Source organism: Rhea pennata, chromosome 1 (assembly GCF_028389875.1).
Source record: "Rhea pennata isolate bPtePen1 chromosome 1, bPtePen1.pri, whole genome shotgun sequence".
In the NCBI taxonomy this organism is placed as follows: Eukaryota; Metazoa; Chordata; class Aves; order Rheiformes; family Rheidae; genus Rhea; species Rhea pennata.
In genome coordinates, this window is record NC_084663.1 from 190,979,983 (window position 1) to 191,003,186 (window position 23,204).

At 34.2% G+C, this 23,204-nt stretch overlaps 1 protein-coding gene across 2 annotated transcripts in view; it reads right to left on the reverse strand.

Annotated features, from left to right (window-relative positions):
• The window catches only part of NBEA (neurobeachin), a 519,777-nt gene that overhangs the window by 396,963 nt on the left and 99,610 nt on the right, over positions 1-23,204 (reverse strand). For both annotated transcript variants that reach the window (XM_062567111.1, XM_062567112.1), the window contains exons 4-6: positions 22,997-23,092; positions 19,229-19,350; positions 8,019-8,145 (exon numbers count right to left, since the gene is read on the reverse strand). In XM_062567111.1, the coding sequence (XP_062423095.1) occupies positions 8,019-8,145; positions 19,229-19,350; positions 22,997-23,092 (345 nt within the window). The remainder of the gene's footprint in view (positions 1-8,018; positions 8,146-19,228; positions 19,351-22,996; positions 23,093-23,204) is intronic.

Genomic DNA, 23,204 nt, shown 5'->3' on the forward strand with positions numbered 1-23,204 from the left:
TCAATTAATGACTCATATTGAAAATGCTGGTTTTATCCTTCCCATTTTGTTGCAGTTATATTAGCTGTCTTGTAGATTTTATCATAGGATTACCAAGAATAAACGTGCCATTACTTTACTAAGTATTTTACTGATTATTTGGAATGGTAATTTACTAGTTACTTGTCTTTTCCTTTTTTGGCTTCTTCTTTAATTATTGTTTTTGATTTTTATGTTTAGCCAAGTCTCTTTTTTTCAAAGTAGAGACTTTCTGCATCCCTAGGGGTATTATTCTAATTATCTTGTTTAACAGTTACTCAGTTACTTTTAGGAATACCTAGTACACACATTTTCATAAAGATAAAATGCATCTCCCCATAGGATTTAGCCCAGTTAACAAATGTCTTCAAAAGTAATAACATGTTTTCAAAGCTAGAATAACTTCAACTAGTTATGCAGTATGCTCTTCTTATCTATATGATCTTGACTGCCAACCACCAGCCTAGAAAGTAGTATTTCTGATGCTCTGAGTAGAGGTAGCCCCTCATAATTAACCACTTTAAGTGACAGGCCAACTAGTTTAAACTCCAACAGCTTTAATTTATGTGATATTTTGTGATATTTATAATATCTCATATAAACCATTTTAATATCCCAAATTGAAACATCTTTCTGGAATTCTGTCTCACATCCTCCTAAAACTGAGTAAAATTCTGACAAACATATATAAGTCAACAAGAACAACACAAGTCCCTCACGCAGAAACTGTATTATTTATTTCATTCATTTCTAAGTTGCTTTAGCATTTGGAGAACCTCATGGATAAAATACAAACCTGTAAACAAATTATTTACAGATAATTGGTAAATCCAACTGTGAAAATTTATGAATACCACTTTCAGTCAGATGCCTACTTCAAGGTGACCATCTAGGCTTCTTAGATAGCCAGTACAGGAGAAAGAGCACTTGTAGTAGGCATTAAATCCCACTCTCCAAGTCCTTGACACAGTTGCAAAAAAATTTGTTGCAGATGCCTTTCTCCTCCTCAGATGACTAGTCAAGTTGGCAAACTTTCAGGGACGATTTATCTCCTAAGAACTGATTTTAAAAACCTAGGTAGTTGATACTAAGGAAAAAAAAAAGTGAATAGAAAATGCGTTCATTTTGTAACCTCACCTTCTGTTCTACCTTGATAAGAGATCACATTAAAGTTTGTTTTTCCATAGACAATAGAAAATAGAGAAATTCACTGGTTTTAAAATGTTTCCTGTCTCAATAAATCACTGATTTCTTCAACATTCAAATTTTCCTCCATCTTGGCTGATTTTATAATTACATATCTTATAGAATAGTTGTCAAGAAATTGGAGAAGTCACTCTAAGTAATTGAGAGTGCTTTCTTCTACACCAATAATGTTATCATCTGTAGTATATGCCATATGATTATGTAAAACAGTGAATTGTTTACTACATTTGTCATAAAGGTTTATTTTTTAAAAAAGTACTAAGTAAGGATGTAGTTTGGATGCACACAAGAAACATCTGACTGATATATGCATTGTACAAAGTTTCTCTTCTCTTTCTACCCTTTATTAAAAATTTTCATATCTTACACCTGTTGACCTGTTTTCCTCAGTACATAGTAATTATGGATACAGTTGGAAATGCCATAGGCAGTTTCTCCATATTTACTCTTATAAGATAAATAGTACAGTCTGCTAAGTAATATTTAAACACGCAGCCCTAACAAATTTTGATCATTAGGAATGCAATTCTAATATATATAAAGACTGTGTTTTACAAATGTCAGTTTCCCATTCAGTTTTCAACCTAGATAATTAAAACAAACTTCTTACGTTTTCTACCTTTTTAAGAAAAATACAGATGTATACGTAACAGATGTATACATTTCTTTTTATATTAATCTATTTATATATACATATATAAAAATTATATGTACACGTATTGTTTTCAAAACATGATACTTTGCATATGTTATTAATCCTTCTGTCTCTTCCACTTGGATGCACTTCAGTGTAAGCAGTAAACATACTGATCCTTGAATATAAAGTCACAAGTGAATTCTTTTCAGTAAAAGTGGCTATTACATTTTTGAAGAAAAAGAAATGTTTTAACATCATATCAGTTACATACTGAAAGCCTTGCTTTTCCTTGACACTTGAAGAATGTGATGCTAAAACTGAATAGATCTTAAGTAATCCTATTTGCAGGCAAACTTCAATAGTTTCTCTTACATTTATTCAAGCTGCAAAGGCAGACATGAAACAGAGTAAGTACTGCAGGCATTCTAATACTGATAGCTATTACTATTTTAAAGAAAAGACTGTACATATATGCTACATACTAAAAACTTTTGTATATCTTTTATAAACCTGTAATTTTCTCTAGGTTCTCATTTTCACTGTTTGAAGATGATCTTTTTGCATTAAAAATGAGTAAAATAATGCAGGTGATTTTTTTAGTTTGATAAAAAAGGAAATAAGTATTCAAAACAAAATCAAAAATCTAACCTTATCTTGTTAGATTTCTTCTGTCTCTCATCAAGTAAATACTGAGCACACACCCAATTAATTAGTACCCAACTTTTCTTTCAGACTTCTCAACACAGTGTCTTGCTATAAGTTTCAGATTCACTTGGTGACTTGCTGGCTCCCTGAGCTGCAGCAAGTAGACACAGCGCCTATTAATATAAAAAAACCCTGCCTCTCTGAATCAGAGAAAACAAAACCAAGCAGTTTTCACACAATGACTTTGAAATCCGAAAAAACACAGAACAAACAAACAAACAAAAAGTTTATAGCAAAATGTCTTTTGCCAATAATCTTGCAGTTTGTAGGAGCCCCCAAATTATACCGTATGCTAACACATTTCGAAAGATTGTTTTCATATTTATTTTCTTGGTTTTTAAAATGTGTTTTCACTTTCCTCCTAAAATGTTATAGTTACCAGAAAGGAAAAAAGAAAAAAAAAAAAAAAACAAATCTACTAGCCAGACAACAATATGTAAGACTATCTCACTTTTTGTGTGTCCAAGTAAACAGATTTATTGGGTAATACTACATTAAGAACATACTGCTACGGCTTTGGTTTCCAAATCATGTGCTGCCAGTGTAATTTTTTTTTCAAGAAACAATGAACAAAGTATTTTTGCAAGCCAAAAAAAAAAAAAAAAAAAAAAAAAAAACCACCACAAAGCAAATTTTCTTTCAAGTTTTATGGATAGATTCTACTTTTCAGAAAGAAATAGTCACTATAAATTCAGTAGAATATTCATAACTCAAACAGTTTAGAAGCTTAGATGGTAACTCTGCTAACCAGAAACTAGGTGCAGAGTATTCAGCTAGAGCTCTGCTTTAATCAGTGCTTCTTTCTCAAAGCTTCCATAGCACCTAACACAAATCTTGTAGAAGAAAAATTCCCTTGCCATCCCTTTCCTTCAAAGGTTAAAGTTAACAATAATCTCCACTAAGTGCAGATGATATTAAGTATTTCCATCACAACAGCTGGTACTCACTGCAATGGTACTATTAAAAGCTGTACATTTCATAACTATATACTTATATATTCACAGTTCTGATATTTCGTAGCAGGAATAAGCTCGCAACCATAAGACCCAAATTTTATCCATCTATCTTCTATCTGTGATTTTTCTTTTACAGTGCTTTAAGAGCATTTCTGGCAAAATACTAGCTCGGTAAGCCTTTCCCTGTGTGCAGCTTAAATTTAATAAACAACTCATTCATTTGGAATTGAATAGTTCATTAATCTTTTTTTTTTTTTTTTTTTTTTTTTGCAGCCCTGTCTGCAGAGATCCTACTAAGAAACTAAAAAGAGCAAGACAGACTCCCGCAGATAGTATTGGAGCCCATGACAAACTTTAGCAAAATGATATGACTTATAAAGAGACTATCTTTTCTCATGTCAACCACCATTCAACTGTGCACACAGCTTTTGATTAATACTTTAATATCATGTATCTTCACAGCCCAAGTCTCTTTCCTTTCATGCAATAGGATGGAATCTCTAGTACAGCTACTATTTCAGAGCACTATCTACCTCTGGTCAGGCTGACCTGCAAGGCAAGCTCTACAAAAAGCACCAACCTTTTCTTTACGTACAGGTATAGGCATCCAGGAATAGAATCATGTGAAGTAAAAAATCTGCTCTTTTGCCTCTTGTATTTGAAATAACTAAATTTACATTTTAAGCAGTTATTTGTTTTTATTGAGTGAAAATATTTTAAAAAATGTTTAGTCTTTGTGTCATATTTGTAACTAAATCTAGACAAAATTATTTACATAGCTTGTCAAAGTTAGTTCCTGCAATACAGGATGACATAATCCACTGTATTAAAGTATGCACTGTCACCTCATTAACAGAAAAATAAAGGTCCTTCTGAGCTTCCTGCTCACTTTATTCATATCCTTTTTCCCCTATCTTTTAACCAATATCAATTCTCTTATTCCATGATAGTTTAATTTCTTTAAAAGTTTTCAGAGGAGTATAATGCCTGTTCCTCAAAACAGTTCTCATGCACATTAAGACTCCTTCAAATAATTCAACAAAACCGTGAGACAAAAATGCCATGTTTAATAGTACATTGCTTTGTCCCTGATAATTTGTATTTACCTATGTGTTTACTAACTCCTCCTTCCCATTTTTTTAATAGTTTCCACCGTTTTCACATTTCAGAAATCAGACATGACATTAGGCAATCCTCTAAATATCAGTGAAGGCTTTGTTCTTCCTCAAATTTGTACCCTTTTCAATCAATCATTTCTTTAACAAAATAGTTTAAATACCACAATTAAGAGTTTGGCTAATTTCATATTCAAATTGCTTTAGAATTTGGGGGTGACTACTAAATGGTCCTGACAAGTAATTACTATTCCTTTTATTGATTTCTATACCTCTTCTGCTGGCACTTCAGTTTGAGTTACTTCCTCTGACACATCACATTTAGTCTGCTCTTGTAGTAAGCTATGATGCTAGTAATTCATTTATCTTTTCTGTTACGATGCTGCACTCTTAGAGGGCTCCTATTAAACCTTAATCATCTAATTGGCCCTCTACACTGAGAAAAAACCCTTAGCTTATAGTTTTACATATAATTTGCTATAACTTACACTTTCCTAGTTTTTCCTCATTTTGATCCAATTTCCACCTTATGAAGGACTTCTTTTACTTAGAATAATCTCCACTATTTTTCTGTGCTTGGGTACATTTTGAGAAGCATTTATTTATTTATTTATTTATGCATGGATGATCTATCTACTTTTAACCTTTTGCACTTCTGCCTTTAAGCAATATCACTATTAAACATTTTCACCTTTTCAATATTCTTTCATTTTTTTAAGAAGTTATCTCTCTTTTATTGCAGTTCCTTTAAAAAAATATCCTGCAAATTCAAATTCAAGCATTGTTCAAGTTATAATTCAAGCAAGAGTGGACCCTTTTGAGTTCTCAAACAACTTCCAAAAGAAAAGAAAAAACATATATGTTTCTCATATTTAAGAGTCTGAACTTTAATGTAACCCAGATTGTATTAAAGTAATGCAAGCTTTTCTTTATTACTAAGCTTTCTAATTTTTCATCTTTACTGATTTTCCCAGTACATAGAAAATGCTATAATCATCCTCATCATGAACTTCAATTATATTCAGATAGTATGCTCTTCTTAGTTAGTTACTGAATTTCAGTGCATGGAAATTCTGTTACTGACTGTTACAACAGAATTACCTATCTGATTAGACTCAGTCTTCTTTAATACAGGGCATCACTTCTCCAGTGGTAAGATCTCCGTATCTCTTCACTCTTAACTATATGTGCCATTTGAAATGTGTGCCCACTGATTGTCTTTATTTTATGCTGCTGTTACAATACAGTAATTACAATTTATAAAGTAAATAAAGTCATCACTTAATATGCACCTTAAACTATTATATTAGGATTACATATTGTTCTGTCAGTGGTTGCAAATGACAGAGTCAGAAATTGGAAGATCTGCACACACACCTAATATTTTCCTGATCTGCCTACGTAAAGCTGTCTGACTAGGTGGCCTGAGTATATAAATTCACTGCGACTCAACAAAAATAAAAACAATCATTACACAGAAGATTAACAAGGACAATCTTTCTGACAAAATCTACTGCTAAAATGCCTACATCTGTAAGTGAATGGCCAGAAAAAGTTTGTCTGATGGTCAAATCACACTTTTAAAACTAAAACATAGCCAGACTCTGAGCTGCTTTGTAAATGGCTATTGCTTTTAAATACAAACCCATATACTCGACATACAAACAATGGCACCAACGTAAACCCCCAACAACAAGAAGAAAATCAATGTATCCTTCAAAAAGGGTATGTTCTGATTTATGTTAGAGATTGTATCTGACAGGTTTTCCTTCCTCCATTATACTTCATGAACATTCACACATACACGCATACACAAATTATTAATGGAAAAAATCATGTGAACTATCTTTTGAAACCAATTCCATTATATATTATAAATGACTTATTTAAATACTTTCTAAAAACTGAGCTATGACCTAAAAGCTATGAAGTAAAATCTCTGAGAAGTATGAAACTAGCTTGGAAATTATAATTTGATAAATTTCAGCAAATTAGCAGATTATAATCTGCTACTGACATTCATATAATCAGATATACATTTTACTAGGATTCCAGAATTAATTATTTTAAATAGAATAACTAGAAATAAAATTTTCCAGTGATGGCATAAAGAAATCTCAGAATTAGAAGCAAACTACAGTCATTTATAGTAAAAATTATCAAAAGAACATCTCAATAAAACATGAAAGACTGCTTCTGAATCAACAAGAAAATAAATGATCAGGTAACACTCAGAACAGAATTCTGAGTTCAGAGTTATTAACAGCATAATACAAATGCTAACAACTTAATTTGTTCCCCGGTTGGAATGTTTATCAGTAGCATCAAATATGCTACTTCAAAGGAGAACTAAACTGTCCTCAAAACTCTTTTCTGGCTTCAAAATCAAGTAAAATTTGCAATACAGAATCTACTATGTCAATACATTCAGCAGATATGGGTTAATAAAGTTATATACATCCCTTAGTAATATGCTAGAAAAATAATTTACTTGTTAAAATAAAAAAACAACCAACCTTGAAGCTATAAAGTAAAACTAGAATCACTGATTTTAAATGAAAAATCAGAACCAAGAAAAATAGAAGAACATAACGTGATGAAAGAACAATGGCATTTTTTCCATAAAACGCTGGTTTCTCAAACAACAACAAAACAAAACAAAAACAATCCCCCCACCCCCCAAGCACTGCAATTCAATACACGATTATAAGGCAGGATAAAAGAAATGAGCTTCACAGCAAAATACATATAGGGCTGTTATCAGTGACAAACATACAATGCTCCACGCAAAAGCCAGCACTTAAGCCAACTGACTGAAAGCTGAAAGCTGAAAGAATCATTGTTCTCCAACGAGTACTAGCCATACAGCAGAAACGAACATTAATATGATCTAGAGAAATAATCAACATTTAATAATAAAAAAATGACATTGTAAAACACCACTGACAGAAGAAAGTACAAAGCCTTATTTCTCCCAATAGCAGGTAAAGAACCTCAGTCACTGCTAGAAGACTCATTCCAGGCATCAGCACCAAATTCACCAACTACAGAATGTTCAAAAATAGAATGACTTTTATAACTTTACTTTAAAAAATAAAATGCAATCATTTTATAAATATTTAAATTCTTCTACATCTAAAGCTAAATGAGCAGTATTTTTTTTAGCTGACTTTATAGAAGTGTTACTTCATAAATTCTTGTGTTTTTCTTGACCTGATTCTTGCCTTGATGTATGCATGACAGTCGGAGAAACTCCTCATAAATAAGAAATTATAGATTAATAATAGTACTATGGCACTACAGGAATTTTACTTCTTCCTTCTGGAAATATTTTGTTACATTTTCAGTGTTATTCTTTATGGTGAATACTACTTTGCTTACCTTGCGTGGCTGAAAGTCATACTTCACACAGTGTTGGAAACCTTTGCCTTTTGACTTCAATGATGTAACTATTAAGCAGTTGCCAACAAAATGAGCAGAATACCCAACACCTTTGCTAGTGCGAAAACTGAAAAGAAAGAGTTATTAGTGAAACTGTAAAAAGGGGAGCAATCGATTAATTACACAAGGTTCAAATATTATTTTAAACTACCATTAGTAAGAAAAATTAGTTTCTGGACAATGAATATAATTTCCCATGTAGTCTCTCGCTCTACCGTTCCTCTCCGGGTGCCTTTTTCAGGGCTACTAACTTTCATCACTAACTTAACTCCAGGCTACATTCTAAAAATCAGAGGGTTTTTCTTCAATTCCCCAAAATCCAAGATGGCAAATCTCTTATCTGTCAGGTTTTGCCCTTAGTTTCCTAATTCTTCATTACTTAAAATAGTAAGTCTGGTTTAAGTTGTAAAGAAAGATCTCTCATAGAACCAAACGTCATGTTTACATTTTGAAAAATGCCTTGCAGATTTATGGAGTTGGGAGAAGAAAGCAGCTGGTTTGACACACAAGTTCCATGCACGGTAATTACTATGTCAGAGAACTATTTATTTATGAGGACTGAAGATTTAGACAGGACTATGATCTATGAAGCTTTAATCTTCTGAGTTGTGGATTTATTTTTTATCTTTATTGATAAAGAACTACAATTTTAGAAAAGCAGCCTTGGAAATGGCCTCCAACTTTTTTGTGAGAAATATCAAAAAGATGGATAACGCATACAACTTATGTATTTCCATATTTATATTTTAAATCAAAATCATTGTAAAGATAGATTTTGAAGTTCTTAGATGTCATTTTGCAAAGTTACTTGGTGGAAATTTATAAATCAAATCACACACAGCATTTAAAAAAAAATTAAGTCCATGACTACAATTATGTCACCTATTCCTTTCTGAAAGCACAATAAAAAGAAGTCTGCTATCATTAATAGGGAGCACACTTAATAAGCCTTTTACTCTGAAAACTTTTTTAACTTGCTACTAAATAGGTTATAAAAATAAGCAACAGTTCAAATACAAGGTCTAAATGGTGAACTTCATCTATAAATTCTGTACTTAAGCTCTTCAAGTATAAAAAACAGACATTACTAATTTTGAACATATATGTATGCACTCTTATAGCCCTGTAATTAACATGTTCTCATTTCTTTAATGTAGGCTACTTTTAAAATAATTTCACATTACTACAATAATGATGATTTAAATGGTTTCACTGTCATAACATTTCATCAAACACCTTAACTAGATTTTTCATAGGTGAGAGGCACATGCAAATATTAAATTCAGATTTCAGCTTACTCAATAGCTGCTGAAATTCTCCATCTTTAATCTACCCCACTATAGTAATACAATCTTGATACTAATATGCAGAAAAAAATGTGTAGCTATACAGACTTGATTCCATCTTCCAAAACAGTTAAATGTCTACGTGTACGTTAATGAAAGACAATCAGACTTTCCTCTTTCCTCATTGTCAAGAGCATAACTGATAAGCACTGTCTTCTGAAAAAAACGAGCACCTTACAAAACAAGGTGGTAGGACTGGACCCTGAGGTGTTTTGAGTGTATATGTTCTCTTTTGAGGGAATATTCTTCTTAAAAAGGTCAAAAAAAAGATCAGGAAAAGATTCCAGAAAGCCATTTTTATTGCAATGAATTGAATACTTCTATTAAATGGAAAAAAAAAAAAAAAAAAAAAAAGAATGATCAACCTGGAAAGAACATTAATAATGTCTATAGACAACTCTCCTCCCCACAGGTCTTTGCATGGAGATCTTTACTTCCAGTCTTGATTTCAGTCAGCTTACAAGTTGCAGCAAACTCCATCATGATTTCTGATCCTCAAGGTAGTTTTGTGAACCTTGAGGCATGGCTTGGTTTGCTCTTTCCCTCTTGTGGTATCTTAAGGTGCTACAAAAGCTTTATTTTCCCAAATTCAGACTATGGTACTGAAATCTCTCCCTGAGTGAGGACACTCAGCTGAGAACCTGACAAAGAGCATTCTCCCCTGCCCCAGCCCTTTGTACAGGCTTTCACCCAATCATCCATGGAGTGCCTTGGAGGCACCTTCCTTTAAAAATAAATCTAATGTATAATCTATGAATGAACAGATAAAAATAGATATTGTCTATTCCAGCCAACTTCAGCAGTGAATACACTCATCTAAAGAATGATGACAATATATCATCTAAAAACTTCTCCCTATAAAACACTGCAATTCCCCCAGGTGTTTTGAGGAGTTTTAACATGGATCTGGTTTGCACAATGACCTCATAGCAGTGAATTCCCTCGTAGCAGCACATTACTCACATATATATATATAACTGGCACTACCACAGTACTAGATTTTGTACAATAACATGAAGTTTAAACATGCAAAATTTAACTTCTACAATATGAACAACAGGACATGTTATGGGCTGGTTTCAAAATTTTATTTACCTCCTTGGGACTTTAGAGCATTATTTTAATTCAAAAAACTTAACTAGGGAATTGTATCTCCCACAATCCTGAATTTGTTTTTGAACATCACATTTTGTCTCTACAAGCTAAAATTGTTTTGGCTACCAGCATTCCCTTCTGAAGGATACTGAATAAAATATACAGATTCAGTATATTCACACATACTGGTTTAGTATTTTATGTTTAGAGATGTTCAATACAATGCTTACTTTTTAAATTAGAAATCAATAACCAGTCAGTGTAGGTACCTCCATATTTCTATCCAATAAAAAATATTCTATAAAATGCATCCTAATACTTTGAACCAATAAACACTTGGCTATACATTGAGAACACCCTTGTTAAAAAAAAAAAAAAAAAAAAAAAAAAACTAAGAAAAGTAACTGAGTTCTTGAAGAAATGTCTACATCTATGTAGATATAATCTACATGTTTTAAAGTTTTTCCTATTCTTAGTTTTTTCAGTTACTGGACTGATTTTGTCACCATTATGGTCAAACTGTACTGCTCCTGAAATTTTAAACACTGAATTATCCTTCCAATATACATTCTTGAAGTTCTGCACTTGAAGACAAGAAAGAATCAAAATATTGAGACCATAGCTCATTTCTGAGCAGAACAGTTCTCTTCATCTTGGAAAAGAATAATTTCTGAACACGAAGACTAGCCAATAAGCAACAAGGTCTTACCTTTTTTTTACACGAATTAATATTCTAATGTAAGATCAATTGAGAAACTGAGAACAGAACTATGTCCTCTGTTCACCTCAATACTATAACACACAGATTATGTTAATCTTCAGTTATTGCTTCCTGCCAAAAGTAAAGTAGGTTGGAGCTATTCTCTAGGCTGCTGCACATCTCTTACTAGTTACCTACACATGCAGAACTTGCTGCATACAAAGATGAAATGTACAGAAAAGACAGTAAAAGCACTACTGTCAACACCCATGTAGATTTACGATCCTTTAACTACCTCCCGCAGCTGCTACTATATGATTTTATTACAGATCATAAAACTGCTTTATTTATCAGTTTAGTTTTACCAATTTCTCAAAGCAACTACTGGATGTTATTACATTTCAACAGCAGGGAAGCATTCTTGCATCTACTGCTAAATGATTCCAGTTTCTTTAGCTCAGTATATTAGAAGCAATATAAGGTATGAGCACAGTACTGAGACTGGGAATATATTAATTCTTGTTTGAGGGGGGGAAAAAGGGTTCTACTAATTTTGGAGGTCCATTATGGCTTTTTTGCAACTGTTTTGCATTATCTCTATTATTATTAGTTCCAGAGAGGGAATGAAAATTCTAGAAGGCTTTTTTCAGTACCTTTTTTCTTGTCCCTGTATCTGTAAAAATTAAACTTAAAAAGCTCTTTCAGAAGTTTTAGTCATTGTTCCATTAACTTAAATGGCTGTGGAAGCACTTGGATGTTTTAAGGACCAAAAAGAACAATTAGGAAAATCCAGGCTGAATTTCACCCTGTAATTCCTATACAGAGTCCATTACACAACTTGAAATAAACCATCCATTAAAAAAAAATCAGTATTAATACCTGGATTGAGTCTACCTAACTCTAGGCCTTACTTAGAAGTAGTGGCACCCTAGCAGGTGTTACTATCTTTAGTAGAAACAACTCTAGAGGGTAGTGACTTCTCAGTTGAATGCTTTAGGTTAGCTCTGAATTTGTAATGCTTTTATGATGGAGAATCTGCATCTCATTTTTGATAGAATATTTCCAATGATCTATTAAACTATGATCATTACACTACATCTTAGTATAATTGTGATAATTTCAGTGATCATTGTACTGTCTGTCCAGAAGTTTGATTTTTTCCTACTTCAATGTCCATCTACTGGATTTCAAATTTCAAACAATCCATCAACATCAGATTCTGCACAAATTCTGAAAGCAGAAGTCAAAGTCCTTAAGTTCATTATATTTTTTCTTGGAAAGTTTCACCATCAAATACGGTTTCCAGAGCACAGTTCACTCTGGAGTGTTCTCTGCATTCTATCCAATTTTTCTGCAATCTCTTAAAAGAAGTCTTAATTGTAAGAATTGTAAGAATTAAAGAATTCTTAATTGTAGACAGTGTTCCAGTAATGCTTTTGCCAAAATTTCAGGAAGTGATATTACCTCTTTTACCTTCTTCTCTACTAGTTCAAGCCTCTTTATGAATGACTAATGTGATGAGGGAGAGAATTTGCTCTTTATGTGGGACAGCAGCACGAATGTATGGAGCCTTGCCTTGAGAAGGATGATGAGCCAGCTGAGAGCGCAGACCAACAGGGGTGACACTATGTCTGCTACAGACTGCCTGATCAGAAAAAAAATAATAGATGAGGCCCTCTTCAACAAACTGGAAGAAGTCTTACACTCGCAGGCCCTGGTCCTCATGGGAGGACCTGACATCTACAGGAGGGACAACATAGCAAAGCACAAGAAATCCAGAAGAGCATCGATGACAACTTCCTGACACAGGTGACTGAGAAGTTGACAAAAAGTCAGTCAGTGCTCTGTTGGACCTGATACTTACAAAGAAAGAAGAACTGGTTGAGGATGTGAAGATTGGGAAAGCCTTGGCTGCAGTGAGAGTAATATGAGATTGTGCAATTCAGTATCGTTAAAGGAAGAAGCAAGGCAAAAAGCAGGAACACAACCCTGGATTTCAGGAGAGCAGACTTTGGCTTTTTCAGAGACTTGCTTAGAAGAATCCCATTGGATACAGTCATGGAGAGAAGAGAGGTGCAGGAGGCTGTTTGATTTTCATGGATCGCCTCCTCCAAGCTCAAGTACAATCCATCCTCATATGCAGGAAATCAAGCAAAAGTGGCAGGAGGTCTTTACTGATGAACAAGGAGCACCGGACAAAACTTGGACATGACAAAGAAGTGTACAAGAGGGGGAAGCAGGGCAGGATCACCCAGGAAGAATACAGAGATGCTGTCTGACTGTGCAGGGACAGTGTTAGTAAAGTCAAAGTCCATTTGAAGTTGAATCTAACAAGAGCTGTGAAGACCAGTAAGAAAGGCTTCTACAAGTGTATCAGCAGTGAAAGGAAGACTAAGAAAAATGTGGGCTGACTGCTGAATGGGGCAGGGGACCTGGTAACAAAGCACAAGGAAAAGAACGAAATACTTAATGCCTTCTTCACATTTTTACTGGTAAGGATTACTTTCAGAAATCGTAGGCTCTTTTCCAGTAGGAAAGCCTGGAGCAAGGCAGGCTTATGATCAGTAGAGAAGGATCAGGTTAGGAAACATTTAAATAAACTAGATATTCAGAAATTCACGGGATCTGACGGAAGTGTTCAGATATCACCGCAAGGCCAAATTCAACAATTTCTGAAATGTTATGGTAAGTAGAGCAAAGTAAAATAACTCCTATCTTGAAGGAGGAGGATCCAGGGAATGACAGGCCAGTCAGCTTCACCCCAGCCCCAGTGGACGTGAAGGAGCAAATTCTATTGGAAGCTGTTTCTAAACATATTAAGGATAAAAAAGGTGATTGGGAGTAGTCAGCTTGGATTTACAAGAGGGAAATCATAACTGACCAACCTAATAGCCTTCTTTGATGTGATGACTGGCTCAGTGGATGAAAGGAGAGCAGTGGATTGTTTATCCTATCTTTAGTAAGATTTTTCAACACCATAACATCCTCACAGACAAACTAAAAGACAAGTACTCATAGATAAACCTCACAGACAAACATACAAGCTGCATAAGTGGACAGCAAAGTTCACTGCAAACTGGCTAAACTGCTGAGCTAAAAGCACTATTAGTGTCATGTCTCCAGTTGGAGGCCAGTCACTAGTCAATATTCAAACGAGTGCTGTTAAACATCTTCATTAATGACGTGGATAAAGGGATAAAGTGCACCCTCAGCAAGTGTGCTGATGATACCAAACTGGGAGAAGTGGCTGAAACAGCAGAGGGCTGTGCTGCCATTCAGAGGGACTTCTATAAGCTGGACAGATGGGCAGAGAGGAACCTCATGAGGTTCAACAAGGGCAAGTGCAGAGTCCTGCACTTAGGGAGAAATAACCTCTTGCACCAGTACAGGATGGGGGCTGACCTGCTGGAAAGGAGCTCTGCAGAGATGAACCTGGGAGTCCTAGAGGACAACATTGACCATAAGCCACTAATGTGCCCTTGTGGCCAAGGAGGCCAATGGTATCCTAGGGTGTATTAGGAAGAGTATTGCCAGCAGGTTGAGGGAGGTGATCCTGCTGCTCTACTCAGCCCTGCTGAGGCCACATTTGGAGGACTATGTCCAGTTCTGGGTTCCCCAGTACAAGAGAGACCTGGAGCAAATGCAGCGAGTCCAGCAAAGAGCCATAAAGATGATTAAAGGGATGGAGCATCTGATACATGAGGAGAGGCTGAGAAAGCGGGGATGCTCAGCCTAGAGAAGAGAAGACTCAGGGAGTATCTTACCAATAAGTATAAATACATCATAGGAGCGAGTAAGGAAGCCTGAGGCAGACTCTTCTCAGTGGTACCCAGTGAGAGGATGAGAGACAATGGGCACAGACTGAAGTACAACAAGCTCTGTCTAAATATGAGAAAAAACCTTTTTTTACTGTGAGATTAGTGTACCGTAACTGTTTGTTACTGCAATAGGTTGCCCAGAGAGGTTGTTGTGTCTCCATTCCTGCAGGTACTCAACATTTGACTTGTCCTGAGCAATCTGCTCTAGTACCCTGCTTTGAGCAAGAGGTTTGGACAGGGCTATCTCCACAGGTTCAACCTCATCTCCAGCCTCAACTATTCTCTGCTTTTTGATTCTAATAAGCTTAGATACAATTGTCAATTTGATTTATACACCTTAGAGAGGTATACAATATTTGTTTTCAGCACTCTAACAGCAGCCGTTGATTTTAGAAAAGGCTCTACAACCAGTATTCCTGCCAACTTGCATCATTCGGTTTGACTGAGGTGAGGTTATATGTGGTCAGAATTACAGAACAAGTTCTTCCGGCACCTGTGCTTCAAAATCATAGAGTTCTCTTTGAAGTTGTTTATGTGACAGCGCTATTACTTTTAAAATCAAGATTCTTTAAAAGACAAAGCATATGTTTTAAGAAGAAACGATGAAGAGTTAGTTTAGCTGAAACATTTTTCACTTACAACAAACAAACAAACAAACAAACAAACAAACAAACAAAAGATCTTACATGCCCAAAAAAGCACATTCAAAGATAGCAATTTTTTCTTTGGTATCTCCCTCTTGGTGATGGCTCTCTGTGACTCTACCCATCATGTGACAAAATCTAAAATTTGCCTGAAGAAGTTTAGATGGATGATCTAGTTCAAATATTTTTCCTGTTTTTCAGTCGTTACTTACTGCTTAGTTTAAACCACTATTTAAAAATGGCAAGCATTTGTATTGTTTTTAATTTCCTCTTGAAGCTGGCATATTCTGGTTCCCTTTATACAATACACTTACATGAACTCAATTTTGGCATTTAATTTTTTTAAGATTCATTTCCTTCTGTGGTTCATATGTAGCACTTATCAAGTTTGAATTTGAAAATCATAAAAGTTCCCACTCTTGATAAATAATCTGTTTATACACATACATATACATACATATATGTATGTATATATATATGGTGGACACACACACACACACACACACACCCCATAACAAGAGATATAACGAGAAAGCAAGATACTAAATTATAATTAGAAAGATGTTAGTGTGAGAGTGTGCAAGAGTGTGCAAGAGTGACTGTGGGGTGGGGAGGAGGAGAGAGACAGAGAGAGCGACAGAGAGAGAGAGGAGGAAGAGAGAGAAAAAGTTAAGTAAATAATTTTCTCTTATGAGAAAATCTTGCAGGATGAAAGATTAAAGTAAAAAAGTTTTCTCTAATTTTCCTTTTTGTTTCTTCGTGGTTTTTTTGGTTTGTTTGTTTGTTTTTATTATTGTTAAAGGACACTCTTCTGCTCCTGCAAGCCTGAAAAAAGGTGGAGCAAAACACGTCTGAGTAATAACAACAGACTTGATAGTTAAGGGCTATGTACATGAATCATACACTAAGCTAGGTAGGAAGATTGAATCTAATCATGCTCTATTTCTAAAACATACAAAGCCATTTTGAGCCTTCATGATGATTATCAGCCAGCAGAGTTCTGACAACTGGCTGAATTCCAGACAATTCAAAATAGGAACTCTACTGAGAATCTCATTCATTTAGCGTATTTGCTCAAAAATTACTTTAAAAGTATGCAGAGGTAGCAAAATATATGTATTTATTCAGAGGCTATCTTCTAAGTGCTACAGTGAGGAAGCTGAAGCTCCATATGTATTGGCGTATATGTTTGCTTATGCTCTAAGATTACAAACTGGAGTAACAAAATATTATTTTGATAGGCTCTTGACTATTTTTTGTGAAAACAAAAAACAACACTCAAACTTGGAGACAGATAAACTAGTAGAAAAAAAATCTTTTCTTGCCCAGCTAGATGTTTTATTATAATAAATCTAATAAACAGATATTCTAGCAAATTACTTACTGTAGGTAATCCATATTGCTGGTGGAATATTTTAAAGCAAATGTAAAAGTGTTATGGTTGTTGCTAATAAGATGTACCTTATTAAAAACTATTCTTTAGAGTGGCTTTTTAAAGTGAGAGCTAGAACTCTGTTTTAAAGGAAGAAATTCAGATACTTGATAATTCACGTGGTTTATTCATTGGCATGTTTAAAAAATACGGTAAATAAAATCAAGCTTTCTTTGATAGACAGATGTTTGAGAATAAATGATAGTTGTTCTATATATTACTACTTTGTAGCAAAGTGAATATAGGCTGTTTTTCACAGAATGGCTAAGGTAGGAAGGGACCTCTGGAGATCATCTAGCCCAACCCCTCTGCTCAAACAGGGTCACCTAGAGCAGCAGCCCAGGATGAAGTCCAGATGGCTTTTGAATGTCTAAATCAATATATTTAAACAAATCAAACTAGAAATATATTTCCTCTGATAAAACATGAATTATGGAGAAATATTCAAGAAAGCGTAGCATACAGATTTTTCAAAATTATTTCAGTGTAAAAAATAATTATACTCATGGAATACTCAAAAACACTAAATTGAATTGTAATGATATGCTGTGATAAGTCCCAGAAATATGTCACAGCAAAAAATACAAGCATAATACATCTGATTTTATTCAACTCTAATGCCATTTCTTGTTGCGCATTATATTGGCATGAAAGGCGACCATATTAATCGTTCAGGTTAAATATTTTCCTACACCGATATCCTTAAGAAAAGCAACATAGATCATAGGCTGTGCATCTTTGCAGTATGCTTTTCCTGTTCTGAAGCAACAAGAAATCCTCAAACCAATTACATCATCTAAATTTGCCCTATCTCAAATGTATAATCTGACTGAGAAACAAAAGATCATGCTAAAATTCTGTATGGCTGCTCATTCCTGTAATTATGTTTGTGCTTGTCCTTGGGAGCCTGAAGAAATAAATAATATAAAGATCATATTAATAATCCTTAGCTGTGGCTGATGGTTTAAAAAAAATCCACCACAGTAAAATAACCAGAAACACTTACAAGAAAAAGGATGCATGAAAATGCATTATCTTAGAGAGCAATTTAGGGAAAAGCTATCAAATTTTTCTTCAGAAAAAATGTGAATTATTATTTTTAATCAGATATTTGCTCTGTAAAAAATATAAATGATTTTTTTCTTTCTATTGAATGAAAAAAAAAGATTTTTTAATGTTTTCAAAGTACAAAAAAACCACATCTTAAGACCACATCTTCTACTGGTGTCCTCCTCAGCAGACTACTGCAAACTTCCACTTTCTAGTCTACCTGGAATGAGTACAAAGTGGAAAACATTACTTTTCATTACTTCTCCTAGTAGTTGTGCTACTCCTGTTTCCCCGAACTGATAAATCTTGATAAATTCTTGCTAACATCCTAGCCTTATCTGTCTGCACAACTTATATATGCAGCTTTTAAGAGCATGATAAAAAGTAAGAATACTAAATAGCAAATAAATACAGAATGGGGAAGCAGAAACAGTCCTGTCTACAGGACATGACTTTTCTGTTTTCCCTCATCCCTTTCCACTCAGCTAACACGACTGTATTTGTATAGATACATGTTTTATTTTTGAAGTGAAAAACACTGCTATTTTCATGAGTGATCATGAACTGCAATGCCACCATTTCTAAAAATCAGAGCTTTATATAATTATTATTTTTATTATAATAGCAAAACTAGGTAAACTAAAGTCATTTTTCTTGCTTTTAACATCTATTGTTTGCAATTTATTAGGAAATGGGATGGAGGTTGTGAGCTGGGTGAGCCATCTTTATATTCCCAGATCTACTTTCTAATATCTCTAGTTAATTTGCTAACAATGTGGTCTGAACACAGCAATTTCTATCATAGTTCTGGTATCAGTCCAGAATCTTAAATATCAACATATTTTTTAAATTCCTTTAAAAATTATGGTTCATCTACAAGGCATTTACAAATTACAAAACAAAAAGCACAGATGATCTCTTAAGAGTTTATATACAGTAAACAATTGTTAAACTCTGCAGATATTGGGGGGAAAAAGTAAATCAGTAACTAAAAACAAATAGAAAAGGTTAACTGTTATTAGGAAGCCAAAAGAAATTATACAAGTAAAGTTATGAGTTACTTACCAATAGAGATAGGGTTTATCTTTATCTACATTGATATTGTTTAATGGATCCATACGAAACCAGGTGTTAAGAGTAAACCCATTTTGATAAGGCCACTTAGCAATAGGAGGCAATGCAATTGCCTAAAAAAACCAAACAACAACAAAAAAAACACAGAAAAAGAAAAAAACAGTGAGTCAGAAGCTGAATTTTTGAACAAAAAGTACTGTTAAAGAGAATGCCTTTTAAAGTTAAGTCATTCTAAATATGCAGATCTGCTCTAACATTCAAATATTAAAGAAGAGTACCTAAAAATTTCAACTAATGTTTTTGAACATATACATTACTTTACTTTTACAAGATTTTTATTTTTAACTACATAAATAGTTAGAGGACATGAAATATAAGTTTCTGAATGGGCAGTATTAAGAAAAAAAGGAGAAAAACCTACTTATGCTGATATTAAACTTTAAATTTAGTTTTCAATAATATCTCATCAACAGACTTAAATGATAAGATCAAATTAATCCCAATAGACAGTACTATAAAACTTAACTCTTAAAGCTACAGTATATAAAAAAAGGTTTTCTCTGAGGATTTGATACGATCTTTTTTCTATGAACTGTATGGTAAGAGACTGAAAATCTTAGCTCCATTTTCAGCTAAGTAAATTAATACTAAGGCCTAACTGTGAAGAAATTTGATTTTTTTAATGTTTTATTTCTCTGGGCTGAGACTGACAATGAGGTTTCATAGAACTCTTTTTTCTTTATCCCTTGACAAGGCCCTGAATAACCTGATCTAACTTTGAAGTTGGGTTATCTGTAAGAAGGATATTGGACTAGATGAACTCCAGAGGTCCCCTCCAAAATACATTTCCCTGTAAATTTAAGATAACACTAAAAATCTTTTTTTTTCTTCTCAATATGACAACTATGCACAAAATGAAGTCTTTTAAATATTTTAAGGAATTAAATGTTTATAACAACTTATATATCACTTTGGTAGATGCTCATTACAATAAATTCCACTCCTCTCCCCGAACAAATATAGAATACTTTAGACTAAAGTAGTTAAGGACTATCAGGCTTTAATACAACTTCTTGAAAGAAGCTGTGTATGAGTGCAAGGGAGACAAAAGTCATTTTCCGAGTGATTATAGTATCTTAATTTCAAATTTATTTTAATTGATATTTTTTCAGTTCCAGTAAGATAAGACTAGTTAGTCATGTTTACACTGGCAAAGCTGTTACTGATACTTATTAGTTCTCAATTATACTACTAGAAACACTGTTAAAGGGCTCCTAGAATCTGTACAGTCCTGATTCATATAAAAGATAAAGAACAGGAAATTCACTTTTTGTACAAAATCAGAACGGGCACAAGTCTTTTGCGAATAGATTCAGAATAACCAAACTAAAATTCTATGATAACGCAGTAAAGCAGATTATGGTAACACATGTACACTAATCATACAGACTGATATTGATTTCTCATAAATTTAACGTGTGAGGCAATTGGTGAAGGGGCTTTCAGAGGACAGAAACTGGCAACTGAGAATGATAAGGAACTCAGCAAGTTTGATAATTAGATATAGAAAGTGCTCAGATTATGCTAGGATTTTAACAGAGAAAAGAAATAACACAGATTCTGATATAAGCCTTGTACTAAATGCTCAGTGCAAAATATTTCAAGGAACTCCTTTGGAGTATCACCCCTGTTTACTAAGAGAGTTCCCTGTCTGCAACAAGGAAGGAGCTGACTGCTGACAAAATGGAATAGCACCACCATCACACGGTGTCCACCTATGGAATGACTAGCGGCACTGTACTGCTCAGACGGCCTGGCAGAGACCTAACGCAGTGCTGGGAAGAGCCCTTCCGTTGGGACACTGAAGCAGCTCAGTAGCAGCTCAGTATTGGTGCAGCAGCCTTTTTGCCCCTTTAATGCTACCATTAAAATCTTGGTTATACAAGGAGCATACAGTAGCTTTAAAGAAGGCAAATTTGGCCTTTACCATGACAGGTGAGTGTTATGCTGTTACTCTGTGTTGACGCTATGCTGATGTTAGCTATGTGCATGGCAACTGGAACTTGAACCCAGCACTTGTAGACTAAGTGCTCTCCAGTCTTTTAAGAGAAGTGCGTTGGTGCTTGGGACATTTCAGAAATAATTTCCCTTGTTCCACTTCAAAGGACAACTTCTCTCCCAAACTGCATATTATAATCCAACGTGGACTATTCAAGAAATGTATATTTGAAACATATTTTCTCTTTTAGAGGGGCATAGTCAATGATGTGCGGTATATGAAACATTTATTTGCAACAAGATCATAACCAAGGAAAGAGAAATGTTTATTTGCACATTTTAATCAAGAAACTTTATACTAGTGTACTACTGTCAGTGCTGAAAACTGAATTTTAAATATGATTTCCAATAATTGATGCAAAATGCCTCATCACTTTGTACAGGGAGGTTTATAGGAAATTTTTACCCTGCAAGACTTTTTTTGATGCTCTAACAGAAAGTTAAACTTAAGAGAGATGTTTCATCAGTGTTTGCCTCTGAAGCCTAGAAATGTCAAAGCAGTATGTGTCATTGTAGATGTTCATGTTCTGCAATAGCTGCTCGCTGCTGCATATACTTTGAGAAGTTAACTGTGGTTTTAACTTGGCAGTAGCAAACAAAATCACCTCTTTCAAAAGTCAGCAATTAATCCTTACACCATCCACTCTTTCCATTTTGCTGACACATCTGTTTGTGCAGCTGAAGAGCAAACAAGGTCAGGGAAATGATCTAGCTAAAAATAAATCAGGTGAGAAAATTATTTTCAGCCAGATTACTTCCTTGATGTAATCTGCCACATAAAGAGCTGTACTAGAAAAAAAAGAGAAGTACTAGTATACTAGTAGTATATATAGTTTATGTTTGAAGAAATCTATCAGTGCTATTGAGGAAATGCATGCAGAAAAACGGCCCAGGTGAAGTTCATATCTCCCTTCATGCTCTGACATGAAGATTCAAGGATCCTCCAAAAGATTCCAAGTTCTACTGTGAAGGGAACATGAGTCCAGACTACTCCACACCAACAAATACTGAATCTCAGATCTGGATTTCTCAGCTCAGAACATTTGTATTTGCTGCATTAATAATCATGTTTATTTATCTGTGTGTAGTGACTGGATTTATTTGTAGGTTTGTGTGAATATACATACATTGAATAGCAGAGGGAATATCTACTTAAGAAGATTTAAGAGGAATATAATTTAATCATAAGTTATCTCAAATAGTAAAATCAAATCAATTTAATTTTAAATCACTGCCTTGAGAGTAACCAGCTCAAGGCTTGAGAGAATCAGCTGATGAAGTTCAGATGGTAAGAAAAATATACAAAATTTATGATTAAGCTGTCACTGTAAACTGTGACAGTTTACAAGCACAAGCACGTCCCTCTATTTTCCTCAAATCTCTGCTTTATGTAATACAATATCAATTACACTATTCAAATCAAATAATATTATTCCCTTGTTATTTTCTGTTTTCACTTTTACAATAATTTCCCTACTTAAAAATTTATTTGATAATCCATACTCACACCTACTGCTCAGTACTACAGCTGTGCTGCTGAGCTACCTCATCTATGGGAGGCAAGATCTATGCTACAAAAGATCTACACTATTTCCCCTCTTATTTCCTCTTCAAGGATTTCCAAAACCAAATAAAAGAAAGAGCAATCGAAGAAGCAATGTATTTGCTCCTCACGTAGAAGAATCTTAGCTGAAAACTTACTGCAGCACTACAGCCTGGGAAGTTGAAAAAGGTGTCAGGCCCATGTCTCTGTGGCATCTGATTAAGGACTGATAATAGTTTGACTGCATGCCTTGGCTGTGAAAACAAAAAAATTGCAGAAAAGTCATTACAATAATTTGATACTTTCTAGGCTACACTGGATACTGGACTGTTTTCAAACAACACAGCAAATTAATTCTCAGTTACC